General features: G+C 33.1%; 1 protein-coding gene across 1 annotated transcript; it reads right to left on the reverse strand.

The window, feature by feature from the left end:
- Window positions 1–12956: 12956 nt before the first annotated feature.
- LOC145001440 (NAC domain-containing protein 78-like) lies at window positions 12957–16573 on the reverse strand. Its single transcript, XM_078960816.1, has 4 exons — window positions 16327–16573; window positions 15463–15740; window positions 15060–15245; window positions 12957–13556 (listed from the first exon to the last, which is right to left on the reverse strand). The coding sequence occupies exons 1-4, from the start codon at window positions 16529–16531 to the stop codon at window positions 13104–13106; spliced, it is 1122 nt and encodes a 373-aa protein (XP_078816942.1). The 5' UTR covers window positions 16532–16573; the 3' UTR covers window positions 12957–13103.
- Between the last annotated feature and the right edge of the window lie 1758 nt (window positions 16574–18331).

The raw sequence follows: 18331 nt of genomic DNA on the forward strand, positions 1-18331 counted from the left end.
CCTTCTTGCCTGCCGACGTGTTCTATCTACTTTCGTTCATTCACATTTCTTTTCCTTTGCTCGATTAGCAAATGATGAAGACGCAATCATAAAAGCCCTAAAATCATTTGACTTTGATAAAATAACCAAATAACCCCCACGCTAAACATTCATTTCAAATAAACCTTTTTCCCAAACTTAGGTTTATTTAAAACAAAATAGCCCTCCCATGGATATTTCTTAAAAAATCAGTCCAATTGACAAACTTAAATTCCATTTAAATCATTTCAGTAACTCCCTTGATTCATTTTAACCAAAGCAGTCGTATTTTGGTTAGTTAAATTACCAACCAACCACCCCCCCCCCCCCAAAAAAAAAGTTTAGATTCGTTACAAAATGGTCCTAAAAGTATTTTAAAGTTCACGAATCATGGCTTTGCGGTTTCTCACGACGAATTTCTCAAAATAAACTGATCTCCAAACAACTCGAACTCACCCTTCAATGGTGAGTGCTTACGGCTCATTTTTAATATTTCTGATTATTTTCACGCGGTGGGGGGGGGGGGGGGGTACATGTGCCTGTATACTTTGTTTATACAAAGAAATTATACTTTTATGCGAAAATACAATATGTCTACTTTATAAATTTTTTATTTAACAATGAAACATATTGTTACAAATAAACTAGTAAAAACTTTTCGTATACATATTATAGTCATTTTATCGTGAAAACTAGTCCATACAACAAACGCTACATGATACAAAAATATATGACTTTTATGTGACATTGTACGTCATAAAACTTGTAGTATTTCAAGGATTCATATTATTTTTACGCATGTATATTTGTATGTTTAAATACATAAAGTTTATATATGCACATACTTGAGACATACCTTTTTATATAAGCGAATACCCTACACTATACATACATACAAGTTATACTCGACTTTTATATATTCCATACAATTCATTAAGCCTAGTAACTTATCCACAATTACGTTAGGGCTGAGTGTTATTTACATACTTTGGTTAAGGGATTTTAGTGAGACTATATTCATTAGTCTATTCTAAACACTTAGCATACCCACACTACTATAACCGTTAGTCTTCAGAGCGAGATACATATGTATAGATCTATACGGGGTTGAGATCCCCACCTGCGGTTGCTAGCTTCAACCTCGACCGATCAATCGAAGCGGGTGATAAGTGTCTATTATTGTTACTACAACATCCAATGAAGCGTTGTAGGGGGTACATTTAGTCACATAGCTCGGTTACATGATTCACTATAAACATTAACTAGAATCTCTCTCTCTCTCTCTCTCTCTCTATCACACACACACACACCATAAACCATGAGGTTAGTTGCTTTCAAAACTATTTTAAGTGTGAAATTACTTATTATCACACTCTGCTAAAGCGGAAATACTGGGGGTGACAATACAAAGGGTTTTATAGCAAAAGTTAAAAGATAACACCAACCACAATAATAAAAATCATTGCAGATATACAATGAGTTTGAACGACTTTTTAAGAGAAATTACAATGTATTTAAAATTCAACACATGCAAATGCTCCTACAAGTGTTGGGTCTCTACGTGTCTCTTACTAGATGATTTCTGAAAAAGCATGTAAAACGGGCGTCAACTATAGAAATAGTTGGTGAGTACTCACAGGTTAAAAATAATATTGGTTTTATGAATCGTAATCAAAGTTTTAATAGAAGTTTCTATAAATAAAAGTACATTGCTAAAATGAGTAAATAAGTTTGCATAAACAAAGTTCGTTGTCATTATGAGAAATAAAGTATATTGCCAAAATGAGATGCAAAGTTCATATTCTCATGGGAAATAAAGTTCATTGCTAAAACGAGTAAACAAGTTCCGTTGCTAAAATTAGTATATAAGTTTCGTTGATGAAATGAGTATACAAGTTTCATCGCTAAAATGAGTATACAAGTTTCGTTGATAAAGTGAGTATACAAGCTTCATCGCTAAAATGTGTATGCAAGTTTCGTTGCTAAATTGTGATGTAAGATTCGTATGCGCATCAAGTTTCCATTCATAAGTTCACAACCCAAGCCTAATAACCGAATCGTGCCCAATTAACTACTATGTGTATTGCAAACATAGAGAATAAAATGGTAAAATGCACTCAATCGAATCGTGCCAGTGAGGAGTTGTCTACCTCCTAATAGTGCTATCCATAATAACAATAAGCTCAAAAGAGTTAATGAATTGTGTCAAATGTTTCCAGGGACATAACCGCGATACAGTCCTCATGAATTAAAGTAACATACACATACATGAAAAATATAGCAACAAAGTTTATACAAGTCAAAATAAATACAACGAACACAAATAGTTTATGACATGCTTTTCCACCCCGAACATTTAAAAACCGAAAATAGGGGAAGGTGTGAATACTCATAATGTTTTGAGATAATGCGAATGGTGCCTTGAACTACGCTTCACTCGTACCACTATTGATTCCTACAACAATGTTACACACTAATGAGTCTCCAATTGAAATCTAATACTAGTATACTTACTACTACAATAGAATTATGCCAACAATGTGTCAAAATTTTAATATTGATAGGTTATAAACATTTTTCTGTAAAAAATTAAATTTCCATGAATCAATTGTTATATCAGAATTTAAGTGGAAATTTCTCATTGTTGAAATGTTAATATTTAACATTTTAAGAGGTGTTCCAATGATTAAATATTCAAAAACTAAATCAATATAGTTCTAAAATTCTTAAACTTTGCATTTTAGTTTCAACTGAAGTCAAAGATGTTAATATATATTTTCTTGAATTTTTTATTTGTCTAACTATTTTTCACCATTTTAATTCCTTGAATAATCACAAAATCATGGAAAAATAGTAAATTATCATGAAAAATTCTTATACTTTTTTTGTAACTGTTTTATAGAGTAGATAATCTGAAAAAATAATTAAAAATCATTTTTGAACAAAAAATCTCTATTTTTAGAATTTAAGTGTGTTTAATACTAAGAAAATAGAAATTAACAATAAACAGTTAAGATAAACCCTAAAATTTTTATTTATGGTTATAATGTAATACAAGATTTCCTGGTAAATGTGTGTGAATTTTGGATAAGTTTAACTATTTTTCACTTATTTAATTCTTTTAATAGACATTAAATCTTGGAAAATAGTAAAAGGTTATGGAAAATTCATCAAATTTTTCTATGAAGCTTATATAATATATAGAAGCTTTGAAAATAATAAATGTGATTTGTATAACTTGGAACCCGATTTTTGTTATTTATTTGTGCTTAATAACAATAAAATAAAAACTAATGGTAAATAGTAATATAAATTTCTCAAACTTCATTGCGGACAGTTGGTTTACAATATAAGCCACTCATGAATTTTTCTAGAATTTATTTACTAGTGTAAGTATTTTATATGCTTTAACACTCTATTTTCTTATTATTTTCATGTAAAAATAAGGTACATATATATTGAGCTAAAAATTTCTAGAATGCATCTTCATAAAATTTAATAACAATGAAAAATCATTTTCTTATTTTGGATGTCGAAAAACATGCCAAAAGGCTCAATGTATTATAGAGAAGAACTTGGTTATTGTGATTTTGGTAAAGCTTATTGATGTCACTTTGAGAATTTTTTCAACATGTTATAAAGACTTTTGAATGAAGATATTTTTATCCCTCTGAATATATGATGTTAAGAGTTCAAAATAATTTTTGAAGGATTTTGAGTGATGAATAAGTCCTTTGAACATGTAACACAAAACAAATATTCATAAGGAAAGTGCTGCTGGAGCAACAATTTTGTAAAAATTATTAAAAATTTAAATCTTAATGTTTTGCAGTGAGACCACTTAGGTTGGAAAGCTAACTCATATTATTATAATTCATAATAAGAATCTTGATTTTTTTTTTGTTAATAAATGAGTGAGATATAGCTGTCCAAAGTCAGGCAAATAAATTTGGCAGATTGCATGCATGCTAATAGGTTGGAAAAACTGAGTTTTCCTCATTACCTTGAGTAAATATTTTGAGATCTTTTAAAGACATCATGACTCATGCATGTTATATTCATGTTTCTAGAGATCAAAAAAGATTTAAAATCATAAAATACATACATGTATTCATGTATAAAATCTTCTTTCTCAAAAACTCTTAACTTGAGTTTGGTGTTCTTAACTTGAAACCGATTTTTGTGCTTAGATCATGAACATGCAACCATGTTTTTCCACATTCATAGTGTTAAAACACATACATGACGTTATAAAAACTATTTTAACCAAAAGAAAACAAGTTTGAAGAAGATGAAGAAATAGAAGTCGGTTTTTGAAGTAGTATGCACATGCATAGCTTAAATCATTGTCTTAACATAGGATTGATCATAATTTTCACCATCTAAGCAACATGAAATATGTTCTTAGTAAAATTAGAAAATGGTTATGATCTTATAAAAAGAAGAGATGAAGATAAAGATTTAGCACATAAAATCATAAGAAAATAGTAGAAACTTGCATGCATGATTTAGTTAGGTATTTTTACCTTGATGGGTCCTTATGGATGATGGATATTTTTATGCAAAATGGTGGGTTTCGATGGAAATTTACGTTGGTGAAAGGAAGAGAAGGAATGGGGGGGTGGGGGTTTAGAGAGAAGAAAAGAGAGAAAATAAAGATTTCATCCCTGTAGATACTCAATCTCTCTCGTCGTCTCTTTGGGGTTTCTCTCCATCAAAATTGGCCACCAAAATACAAACATGCATTTAGACTCATGAATTATCAACTAGAAAAATCTCTCCCACAGATTTTGCATCTAACTTCGTATTTTCTAGAGAGAAAGAGGAGACAAGTTTTCTAGAGAGAGAAAGAAGAGAGACGTGTGTGTTGGAGAATTATATTGTGAGGTTCATAATTATTTTAATTGAATTTTAGAGGTCAAATTTTTATATTTGGGTTTTTAGGTCATTTAGGGTTTTTGAGAGTTTGTAAATCTTTGAATATCAAAATAAATTGAATCTTTGAGACTTCAAATTATTTTTGTGTTTCCTAATTCTTCTTCAAGTTAGAAATAGTATTTGTAATTTAGTTTTATCGGTTTAGTGACATTCTATGTAGTGGTTTCGAGATTTAAGAAAAAATTAAAGAATCAAGTATACTAGTCCTAGTTTTCAACTTTGAATTGAGTTTCTACGAGACTTGGACCTAATTTATATCACTAGGTCAAGTGCATGATGTGTGTATATGATTCATGTACAGTATAATAACAATACATAATAGTAAAACATGCAACAACATCATCCATTGCATTAATAGTATAATTTATACATGTGTGTTCTAAATGTATTTACAAGAAACCAAAACTATATATATCAAAATAAAAGACGAGTCTGAAAGTGCTCCGTCTTCTCAAAACCTGGCTATTTGTACCTGTCTATTGGTGACCTGAGAATACCAGTTATTTTGAAAGAGAGGATCAACATTTAAACTGGTGAGTTCATACGTATGTTTGATGTAAATGTTTGTATCTCCTAGAAAATCTATTTTCTACTTGAAATGTAGCTTTCTACCAAGACCCGAATGTTCTAAATGTGGTTTGTTTGTAAAAGTGAGTGTTTTTCCCAAGTATGACTATCATTACCAAAATATATTTTACATTACCGTTTATGTGAGAAGGTCACAATGTGAATGCAATGGGAAAATAATGATGTACTGTAGTATTGTATATAGTAACTACTGTTGTACTAACTACCTTAAACTAATTGTTAATTAAGGTAAAATGTGATATGATTGTAACCATGCTTGATCAACTAGTAAAACACGACATTTGAAGATGTCGAAGTGGTATGACATTCGTCACCCATAGACCTGCCGGTCCAACTGTAGCTAGCAGCAAGGTGTAGGATGGTCAATCTAGTATAGATCTATACACAACTTCACGCTCTCCCTCCAGGAGACTCTGGTTGCAAAATGTGACACAACAGTATATTGCCATTCCATGAAGTAGTGGCTCACCTTAATGTTATAGTATTCTTGTATTTGTATAGTATGCTTTATCTGTTCTAGTGTATTGTATGTTCTCTTTGTATAGTATGTTCCTCCTTATTTTCTCATTATAGTATGTTCTTTATGTTTCTCGTTATAGTATGTTCTTTCTATTTCTTGTTATAGTATGTATGAATCTGACTCATGTATGAACTGACTCTTGTATGTTTTATTGTGCTAGAAATAGTGAGTAGTAATCTTCTAAACTATACCTATTATAGTTTACTAGTAATGTTGTTTTAATGATTCAGTATGTTTGTACACCATTGCTATCCAATGACATTAAACTGATGTAAGAAATTTTATATCTATACATATATACATAATATATAACTAAGATCCAAACGACATTCGGACAAACAACCGATACCCTAAGTCCACAAACAAACAAGGAACATGAAATAAAGCGAGTTATCAGTCCTAAGCCCTTTCAATCTTATTTATATAACTATATTTGTATAGACATGATTTTGACTATATATATAAGTTTAAAAGAGTTTGATAAAGAGTTTAGCATATAAAAGAGTTTGATAAAATGTTTTTGGAGTAGTTTGTTTGATAACACAGTTTGAAGTATAAGAAATCCACTTGTTTGATAGTTATTTATCACATGTGATTGATATAATAACTATAATGTTTATAATGACAAATATATGTATATAATTAGTGTATATAACAACTAATCATGATAGGGAGCCACCTTAGGGACTAGGAACCACTTGGAATGAAGTGTTACAATCACATATGATTATACTAAAGGGGTTTAAGGCCACACAAGAGTGTGTTTACGGCCAAGATGTGTTCACGACCAATGAGTTTACGGCCAACACATGAAACAACAAGGAGTTTATGGCCAAGACTTGAAGAAGTTCACAGCCACACAAGGGTTTACAGCCATGCAAGGGTTTACGATTGTAAACTCTTGATGTTCTTGCTAAAATTGTTTTTTTTTTCTAGGATGTTATTCAAGAGCTTCTAATAAATACCAAGTATATGGAAAGGATACTTACGATTTGGAAGCTTTAAGGGGGTTCACGGCCACCAAGAACAAGTGGGTGCTCTTGGTGAAAGATGATGATCTTGAAGATCTAACCCAAAAAGATGAATTTCATGGATGAAATCAAAAGGTGTTACTAGATCAAGAAGGATAACAACTAATAAATGGAAGAATCACTTACATTTTTGAAGATCAAGACGTTGATACTTGATGATACTTGAGAGAGAATTCGGGTGTTCTTGACTTGGAAGGGTGAGAAATGAAGAAAAGTGAAAGAGTATCATACCTAAGGGCATGAGTCCATGTCCACCTTGAGTTTATGGTCATAAACTCCTCTTGATGGAGTTCTTGTCTCGAATGCAACACGATGAACTTAAGTTAACTCATCCCTAAACCCAAAGCTTGAATATACTAGGCTTAGAACACATGAAAAACACTAAACAATGCTAAAAGATAGTAGGAATGAGTATGACTTTGATTGAATTAAATGGTTGTACAAGATAGAAATTTCGGGTTGTCACAGGCACTCTAGATGACAAAAAGACACCAGAAACAACATCCAATGGGTATTTTACAAATAGAAACACATGGGTACTAATCTTGTTGGAGACAACGGCCACCTGCTTGCTAGAAAAAGACAATAAATAAGCTGAAAAATTAAGATTAGGTCAAACCTGCCCTCTGTTGTCAAGCCTTTTGTTTAGTGATAACAGCATATAAAATTTTGACATATAATAGTGTAACGGCATAAAATTTCAAACAAAATTTCACATATTAAAAAAACAACTTAACTCACAATTTTATAAAACACATTGTTTTATATATTCAACATAAGTCAAAAATCCCAAGATCATAACATAAAAATAAAACTCTGTGTGTGTGTGTGTGTGCTGATCATGCCGATGCCTTCCCGCGATCCTCACTAGTACCTAAAAAACATAACACAAGACACTGTAAGCATGAAGCTTAGTGAGTTCCCAAAAATACCACATATAACACATAATAGCCACTCAAGGCTATAACTTTGGTGGGCCCATGGGCCCTAACTCTGTGGACCCCGTGGTCTTAGCTTTGTGGACCTTCCGGTCCTAACTCTCATATACTCACAACATAAATCACATATAAATAATGCAGTGCAATACATCACATAGATAGCATACAAGATACTCTATCACATAACTTTGGTTACCTACTCAAGGTAAAGTATAGTGAGAAGACTCACCTCGGATGTCTCAGTAATATCTGGCTCGCGTAAACACTGATCTAGCCTCTGCCTAATCACATAAACGATCATCTCAATTAATAACGACTCTCCACGCTAGACTAGATCCTCACATGTCCTCTAAGAAGGCTAAAAGACCATTTTACCCTTCAAACAATCCACAAGTCCAATTGTTGACCAAACCGTAAAAGTCAACAAAAGTCAACGGTCAACTCTTTGATCAGACTAGCCGAGTGCACAATTGTGACTTGGCGAGTTCAGTCATGAACTTAAGTCCTCTAAATCCCCAATGACTCACTGAGTCACTTCCCCAACTCAGTGAGTCACCAACTATGTGATTCATGGGGAAAACTATCCTACTCACCGACTCTGTTCTTGGACTCAGCGAGTTCATGCCATGCTCAAACTCAAATGACCTCCTGAGGTCAGATCTGTTCCTCTAATCCATAGATTTGACCTTCCCAAGCATGATAATTACGTAAAGTTCAGATCTTGATGCTCATTCAAAGGCCCAAAGGCTCTATTTGGAGAAATAACCTCAAATAAGACATCCTAAGCTCATGTGTCCTAATATCAATCATAAAGATCAAAGGGGTTAAGGTCTGTGGACCTCTTTGGATCCAGATCCAAAGCCTCATCACGAGAAAGGACCAAAAGCTCATCAAATCAAGCCCCTAAAGGGTCTAGAAAACCCTAACTCCAAAGGTTAACACCAAAACTGAAGAAGGATCGGATCTATACCTCAAATATGAAGTCCCTGGGCTCTGAAATCTACAGAATAACACCCTCTTCAGCTCCTTCTTGCCTTGGTCACCTTCTTATTGCAAGAACACCAACACAAGGATCAAAAATGCCCTCTCCTCCCTCACAAACATTCTAGCTCTCTTAGGGTTTCTCTCAAGGGTCTGGTAGCCACAACTGAAGGCTATAAGAGCCTTTAAATGGATCCCAAACCCGAGAAATTAGGGTTTTACTTAACAGCATGGACTCGCCGAGTCCGGTCACCAATCCGGATAAAAACCCGCGGTCCTACTCGGCAAGTCTAAGCATCAACTCGTCAAGTCCCTCCCCAAACTCAAAATAAAAGAATAAAATAATATACCTAGAAATCCGGATGTTACAAATAGTAATGTACTTATATTTATTTTACCTTAAAATAAAACTGTATTTTTCCCTTTTTATGACTCAGCTACATAACAATGTATTTTTTCCCTTTTGTTTTTACACTAAAGAAATTGTGGATTTTAGTGTTATGGTTGGAATTGGTCTACAAGGTTAAGACTTCCTTTATGAAGCAATCACTTTCATACATGCTAGCCATTGCTTTAAGAACCTGTTGACAAGTTATGCACTTGTGGTCTCAAAAGTGCTGACTTCCAATTTCACTATTGTGTTTATCTTTTATTATTATTGTTGTTATGAAAGTTAGAGCATACGATCTTTTAATAACTAAGTTACAAACTACAATTACTTGGTCAATACTTTTTGCAAATGGTATGATTCAATTAAAAACTCTAGAAAAATAACAATGTATTTGAAAGTAGGATGCTATAATAAACAAATCAACAAATATACATTGCTCCCAAGTCAAGATTAAACAAGTTTTATGTGTTAAAATATCTTATTGCTTTTCTTAAGGAACATTGAATCTATTATTTATTTACAAAGTTGGGTAAAAAAGAAAGAGATCAAAATACGATGTAATAATATAAAATAATTTAAAGTAGGTTGTCATTTTTTTAATTTACCCTGAATCATTAATATTGAGAATTTCAAAAGCAATATGAAGAAAATTGTTGTTATTAGGCAAACAAGTGAAAATAGGTTGCTATTTACTAAAACAACCAACTTAAAATTTAGGCAGAATTTTGTATATACCCTTGCTAAACATCTAAATATCATATATGCCCGGCCTAACCTCTAAATATCGTATTTGCCCTTTTTAATGCTTTTTAATATCGTATATACCTAAATCTATTTTTTTATATTTATTATTGATTTATAACTCCTTTTTATAATCTTAAATCATTATAATTCAAAAAACATTTTGAATAGACAATATTGCCCTTGATACTTACTAACTCGTACCACATTTGCCCCATTACAAAATCACAATCAAGCCTTCTGCTTATACTTCCAGTTGTTGCTTCCAATCAAGATTTAGATTATGCACATTCAATTGGGCATATCCTTTTGATTTAGCTGCAATATTGGAACAATTGCATGCCACAAGTGCAACAATTAATTGATCTCCGAGACTTACTGCAAAAGTAAAAAAAGCCAAACTTCTCACCTGATACTTGCGTCCACTACCTACAAATTAATTATCAGAAACTAAGTATTGAATTGAAATGCAATGCTATGGAATTTAAATATTTAAGTAAGGAATATGATCATGTATACCCCACTACTAACTTTTTTTAGAAATTTAACATAATCTCGAAGTTTTCCATCTGGTGTGAACAAATTTCTCCAAAGTTGAGGAGTGAGTGCATGTTTTCTTTTCCTTTGTGACCATGGTGATTTCAAACGTCCCCTGCTATGTTTAGAAGCACATAAGTATATTTTGAGTGGTACGTAAGTGAAGGGCATAAATGGACAGGGAATTGTGAAATTAATACGGGGCCATCAAGAATTTCATATTTCAAACGCATATACGTTGATTTGTTATGATAAAGAAGGATAAGGAAGGAATAGGGCATAAAAACCTAGTGCTTATTGCCCTTATACAACAAATAAGCACCGTCAGCAAATAAAAAAGATGAAGAGACGTTGTCGACAGTGAGGAAGATGTCGACAGTGATGATAATGGCTTGAGGAAGACGAACAGAAAACATCATCTGAATTAAACCTCTTGTGAATTAAACATGTGGTTTGTAAAGGAAGGGTATAATCGTCTATTTGGTTGATTTTTTAGTTTTAATAATTTTAAAATGGTAAAAGAGATTATAAATCTATAAAAAAATATCAAAAAATAGATTTGAGTATATATATGATATTAATAAATATTAAGAATGACAAATACAATATTTATAGTTTAGATCTGGTATATATGATATTTAGATGTTTAACAAGAGAATATATGAAATTCAGCCTAAAATTTAATGTTAGGCCAGCATGGCATATTAAAAAAATCAAATTTGAGTCTAATTCCAGTTTTAGTTCAATTCAAATTTAATTTTATTCAATTCCTCTATATAACTTTAGCTCCACATTTTATACCTAATAATAGCCAAAATAAAAAGCAAAAATCATTTGGTAAAATAAAATCGATCCATTTTTTTAAAAAAATTTGTCAATCCGACCAACAGACAGGTATAATACTAGTTTTTTAAGAGGTGTGACAAAATCTACGTGGCATCTATGTGACAACGTTTCTAGTACGACAAGCGTTTCTAGTTTTTTGAGACCGCTCCTCCTAACTTAAGAAGAGAAAGAAAATATATTTTCTAGTAAGAGATATTATGAGATGGAGATGGTTTTAACTTTAAGGCTATAATACATTATTAAGGTGAATACGCATTGCATGCCTCTCTCATTAATATGAGTACTTATAATTTTTTACATGAGTTGCTCTCAGCTCGAACACCTCGTTTTTGAGTTCAACTTAACGAGAGAAAAAAAAGGAAATTAGTAGAAATGAGAAGAAAATTAAAAAAAAAATTGTGTTTCTGAGTTTTATTAAAAGAAGGAAGTTGGGAGAAATGGAAAGATCATTTTCCCTTCTAACTTTCCTTCCAATTTAGAAGGATTTGTAAAGAAATAACAAAATGATTAATTTCCTTCCACTTCTCTTCAATTTTGAAACACAAAAAAAAAAAAAAAAAAAAAAAAAAATGTTCTTCATTCATTTCTCTTCTGACTTTCTCTTCTCTTCTTTTCTTTTGTTTTGTTAAACTCGGAAACTGAGCGTTCACTTTACAAAGAGAAATCTTCTTAACAATAATAATATCATATTCTACAATAATACCTAATAAATGTAAATAATAATAATATCCAAATATATCCATGCCTAATCCATTTAATTATATTTTCATCAAAAATATTCTCTTGGGTTACAAAAGCGGACATAGATTTTTTTTTTTTTGGTATAAAACTGATTATATTGCCATTTAAAAAATGTTTATTAAACGATCCGGGTCTCTTTTAGAACAAGATCATATGTTATATTTTCAATTCCGATTTGTAGTTTAGCAACGGATTATATTACTGATCATGCCTAAAGAGTCGTGTTATTTTGAAGGAACGGATCAATTATTAATTTATTAAGTCATTCATACAGCTTGATTATCTTTACGAAGCTGGATCATATAGTCTCTAAAGAATCTCGACCAGCAAATGCATGGTTTAGTTTAAAGGAACCGGTTTTTTCTGTGTATATATAACCTCCATATCGCATGATTTCTTTTTATAAACCGGATCGATCATATAATCTTTAAATACTTTTTTTTTTTCTGAACATACCAAATGATACGTCCCTCAAAAGACGCTATAAAATATGCTAAAACAAGTTATATTTGGAGGATCCATGAGCTATTTTAATCATTGCCAACCCTTCAAAGGGCTTTTTGTATGATCAAATCACAAGGATTAACTTTTAAAACAGGTATTAACTAGAAAAAGAGCAACACAAAGTTTCACTTAAGCATAATTCGAGCCACAAGATCACACCTTTCAGGCTCGCACACTTTTATAACTTCTAAACGAAAAAGTCCATCATTACGACTTTAAAATCTCCATACAAAGTTTTGTTCAACTAAAATGTATAACATTACTTTACCGAATTTGTTCCCTTCCCCTAAACATTGTGTTCCTTAGCTGCATCATGAATTGAAGATTACCTAAACGCCCCTCTTCAATTCGGTGTTCTCCTTGCTCAAATGATCAATGTGAGAATGAAGAACGTTGATTGTTGCCTGAGCCTGCATCAATTCAATCTTCAAGGCATCCTTCTCCAGTGAAACATCTCGGATCTTGTTCTCCATGTCACGTATAACCTCCATGTACCCAGGAGGCAAAGATTTCTCAAGGGCAGAAGCGTCAAATGAAGGTGGGGTGGCTGGAGGATGTGTTTCTTTAGTTGTAATAAGTGCAGACAAAAGGTTTGTTGTTGTTTGACCTTGACTTGTCATGGTTGAATCATGGTAACCATTTGCATTGCTAGAATTGGGATCACTTCCTTTTGATGTTTTGTGGTGAAACAGTGTGAGAGGTTCGAGCTCAGGTTCAGAATTTAAAACACCATTTTCCAATCTTACCTTCTTGCATGCAACCGCGATCATTTGAGCATCCATCTGAAAAGAGCTCGATTTCATCAATCAATAACATAAAAGAAAGTTGAAAACTAGTAGGAATGACATATAATCATGGCCTAAATTATGATTATCGTTATGATTCTTATTATAGAAGATCTGAACAAATTTATACGTTATGCTGATATTTGCAAGAAAGAAAAAGTTGGAACAAAGTACAGTTTCTACTAGGATTATTATTATATCTCATAATCTCAGTAGTATATTCCTAGTATTAAGAAGAAAACCTGTTACAAAAGGGATAAGCCCAAACCACTAGTGTCTTCCTATATGTAAAACAAATGGTTTTAGAAGTTTGTAATTCGGTGTATGGTGTAAATCACTTTGTATATCTAAAAAACGCATTATCGAATTTCCTGTATGTGAAATAAAATCGTTCTTGATGCATAAATTTAGGGTATGTAATGTCACGTAAACCGACAAGCGAGACTATAATTATTGTCTCAACAAAAACAAGAACAGATTTTATGCATTTCTTGGCTTTCATTTAATATATACGAAAAGAACCTATACAAGTAACATGCCATGTGGCATGTGATTATGCAATAATAAAGTTCCTTGAATAGTTTGGTGGATAACTAAAAATCTAAAGTAAAGTCTAAAGCAAGAACTTCATGGTCTTTTTTCATGCAAATTTTCAAGTGTGTGTGTGTGTATATATATATATATATATATATATATATATATATATATGTATATATATACACACACACACACTTTTCTAGGAGCATGATATGCCTACTATTGTGAGATGCAAATCAAATACATTTCAACATATTCAGACACTTATATGACATGTTGCATAAATTTAGGGCATGTAATGTCACGTAAACGAACAAGCTAGACTATAATTATTGTCTCAACAAAAACAAGAATAGATTTTATGCATTTCTTGGCTTTCATATTATATATACGAAAAGAACATATACTAGTAACGTGCGATGTTCGATGTGATTATGCAATTATAACGTTCCAGGAGCATGATATGTCTGCTATTGTGAGATGTAAATCAAGTACATTTCAACACATACGGACACTTATATGACATGTTGCATAAAGTTAGGTTATGTAATGTCACGTAAATGGACAAGCGAGACTATAACTATTGTCTCAACAAAAACAAGAATAGATTTTATGCATTTCTTGGCTTTCATTTACTATATACGAAAAGAACGTATACAAGTAATGTGCAATGTGCGATGTGATTATGCATTTCTTGGCTTTCATTTACTATGAACCCCCCCCCCCCCCCCCCCCCATCCCCACCCCCACCCCCAAAGAGAAGACGAGGTTAAGCCAAAGGGTGAAGGACACTATATGAAGTCTAATATTAACTCTCCAAAAGAGTCCTTATGGGGAAATGGGAGACTCCATCATATAGACACCTTACATATCTAGTTGATGCCTACTATCAGGACAATGGGACAACAATGTAAAAGTACACACGTACACGGACACACATATATGTGTAAAGCAACACAATACCTGCATAGTGTTGTTTCTTTCGGCACAAGTTTCATCATCATTTGTCACATCTTCCATTGTGTCTCGAACGGGAACAATGAGGGCTTCCTCATCATCCCATTCTTCTTCGAAAAACGGTCCATAACAATCTCCATTTCGTGGTCCTATACCACTCTTTTCAAAAATTCTGCATAGCACAAATGCACCCTTTTTTTCCCACACCACCCACAAAACAAGAACAATCATTCCATTTTGTTAGATTAAAACACCAAACAAGTAACTATATTTAGGCTGCATTTGTTACACGGGACTTGAGTCTAAGTCATATTGTAGTTTTAATTAGTTAAATGCATGCAAAACGCTTGTACAAAGTGTTATGTTATGTAATCTCATGTCTTGTAAAATGATCACATGTAATTCAAACCTGTGCCACTCCAGCTGTTTGCAATTCTTGATCCAAAAGTTTATATTCGTGCATGACCCAATTAGTGCGTATGCCATGAGGGGATCGTCCACTATGGAAAACTAGGGTTTTCTTCTGCCCTATCTTCTCAGACTTATGATTTATTTCCCGGATCTTCCCAGTTTCTTTCCAAAATCCGCGTTCAGTGGATCGTTTTACTCGAGAACTATTGGCATACTTCTTATCTGTAGGAGTGATGAAGTACCATTCTAGTTCTCTTGATTTCACTGAAGTATAGTCTAGAAAACCACAAATTAATCACAAAAAGATCAACACCCTTATCTCAAAGATGGATATTACATATGTAAGATAAACAGCAGTCATTGCATAATCACAAATTCAACCATTTTTTTCAGAAATGCGATTGTTTTAGATATCAAAGGCCTCCAGGCTATCTTATGAAATTTCAAACTAGTTGGGCAACAAAATGTTTTTATGGTAAACTTACTCTCCTACATAACTCTTTCGTTTTTTCTTATAGAAATAATCTATTTTTACTGAAAATTTTCAAGATTCATCTTCCCAGAAAGACAATAATTCATAACTGCAATAACTTTACAGTAATGAACAATCTTTACTTCAATTTTCCACTACTTACTAAGTGAATCAGATTCCTAGTATCAGTAATTGAATTGCATGCAGGTGATTTTATGGTTTCCAAGCCCGAAATTTTACTAAAGATGAGGTTTTCCCCAAATAGAAAACTACAACTTATAAGTCTTGCGAAATTCAATTTCCAAAAAAATCGTCATTTTCGATAACTTCAAGAAAACGTTGGAGAAATGGCGAACAAAAAATCATCAAACCAAAAAGAATTATGTATACCAGCGAGTTCCCAGGGCTCAGATTTGTAGATATCAATTTCCGGCACCATCTCAGACTGAAAGGGCTTCCCACAAACCTTACGCCTCAGGTAATACCTCAAAAGCACCTCGTCAGTTGGGTGAAATCGGAATCCAGGAGCAACAAAAGTAGGCGGCAGCGGTGGGGGTGGTGGCGCGACGATCATGGATACACGACCCGTCTCCATCGGACCGAAATTGAATCTTTAGGGATTGATGGAAAATTAGGATCTTACTGGAAGCAAGAGAAAGAGAAAGAAAGAGAGAGAGATGTATATATATGTGTCTGTTTGACAGTGGGTGTGAAGTAATACCTGGTGACTGGATGCTTGCTTCACACGAAAATCAAGTCATAGGAGAAATAAAGTGTCTATTAAATATAGTAGACTTTTTAGAATGTTATAAAAAGTATGTTGGAACTATTTTTGAAGAAAAGTTAAAAATGTTGATGGAAAAATTATGATTATCAACATTTATCAATTCTCATCGTTTATCATGAGTCGTTATCTTGAAATTTATCATTGAACAAATCAGAGGCAGCATTTAAAGTAGTATTTAGTCCCATTATGTAAAAATGTGTACTTTTGGTTTTTGAAATATCTAAAGAAAATAAAATTTTAAATAGTTTTATAACCATGAGAAAAAATATATAATTTTTTTTTGGAAAACGAATTTGTAAAAAAGTGTTTTCAAAAACGGATATTTTTTATACATGCATAAAAGGAAATATAAAGAGTGGTAAAAATAATTTTTCAAAAAATCTAATTTTGTAAGGACAATGTGGTAAAAAATCAAAGTTGTAAAATAAAAAGTTAAAAGAGAGTATTTCTCTAAAAATACCACGTAAAAAAAAATAATTGAAAAACGAAGTTAATTGTTAAAAAATTTGAACGAACTCATAAAAAAGGTCTGTTGAAAAAGAAAAGCTAGATGATGCATGCTTGGGTTCGGATCTGAAGTGGACGGACAACTTAGGAAGTATTCAAATTTTGCAATATGGTAGGAAAGAGATAGTAAAAGTGTAACGACCCGTTCCCGGTATGTTAATTCATTAGTAATTGTTTTAAAGTTTTGCAAGAGGGACTCGGTGAGTTCATAGCCTGACTCGCCGAGTAGAGTCGCGACTTCGAGCACGTGTTAGCTAGTGACTCGGCGAGTCCATATCCCGAACTCGGCGAGTCCGTCCGTCTGGGTGAAACCCTAAATCCCCGGGTTGCCCACTATTTAAGTCACCTTATAGCCCTCATTCTCGCCTCCTTCACCCTCTAAAGCTGTGAGAAAACCCTAGTTCATCCTTGAGAGTTTTTAAGTGATTTTGTGAAGGCTTGAAGAAGGAGAAGAAGAAAGGAGCAAGGAGAAGAGGTGGAGTGCCAAAATCCAAGGGCAAATCTGAGTTATTTGAGGTATTTTCGGATTTCCCCTCTTGTTTTATGCTTTAAACCTCCATTAGAACTCTTCTAAGATCTAGTTGATGCTTGTTCCAAGCCTTGTGCTTTCATGAACGCCCTAATAAGCCGAGATAACCTTGGATCTATTCATTAAGAAGTTCCATAGTCCAGATCTATTGCCTTTATGAGGATACTTTGCATATTAACCCTAGATCTATCCCTTTTATGCATCTTTTAGCCTTATTTTCCCTTATTCATGTGTTGTACACGTAAAGTTGGAAACTTTACGTGGTAAACCAGTTTATTGGACTCAGATCTATCATTTGTATGTGTTGGATTCAAGCAAAAACGGGTGAAAAACAGTTGCATGGCGGCAACTCGGCGAGTCGGGAAGAACGACTCGGCGAGTTGAGTCGCGAGTCCCCGATTCCTTCATTTTTAGCAGTGTTGAGTGGAACCAGTGAGTTAGAGAGTGGACTCTACGAGTTGAAGGTAGATTCAGAAATGGAGGGACTCGGCGAGTTGTTCATACAACTCGGCGAGTCCAAGGCAATCTTCTTAAGATCAAGAACAACTCGTCGAGTACGTTCATACGGCTCG

Source organism: Lactuca saligna, chromosome 6, assembly GCF_052625555.1.
Source record: "Lactuca saligna cultivar CGN05327 chromosome 6, ASM5262555v1, whole genome shotgun sequence".
NCBI lineage: Eukaryota > Viridiplantae > Streptophyta > Magnoliopsida > Asterales > Asteraceae > Lactuca > Lactuca saligna.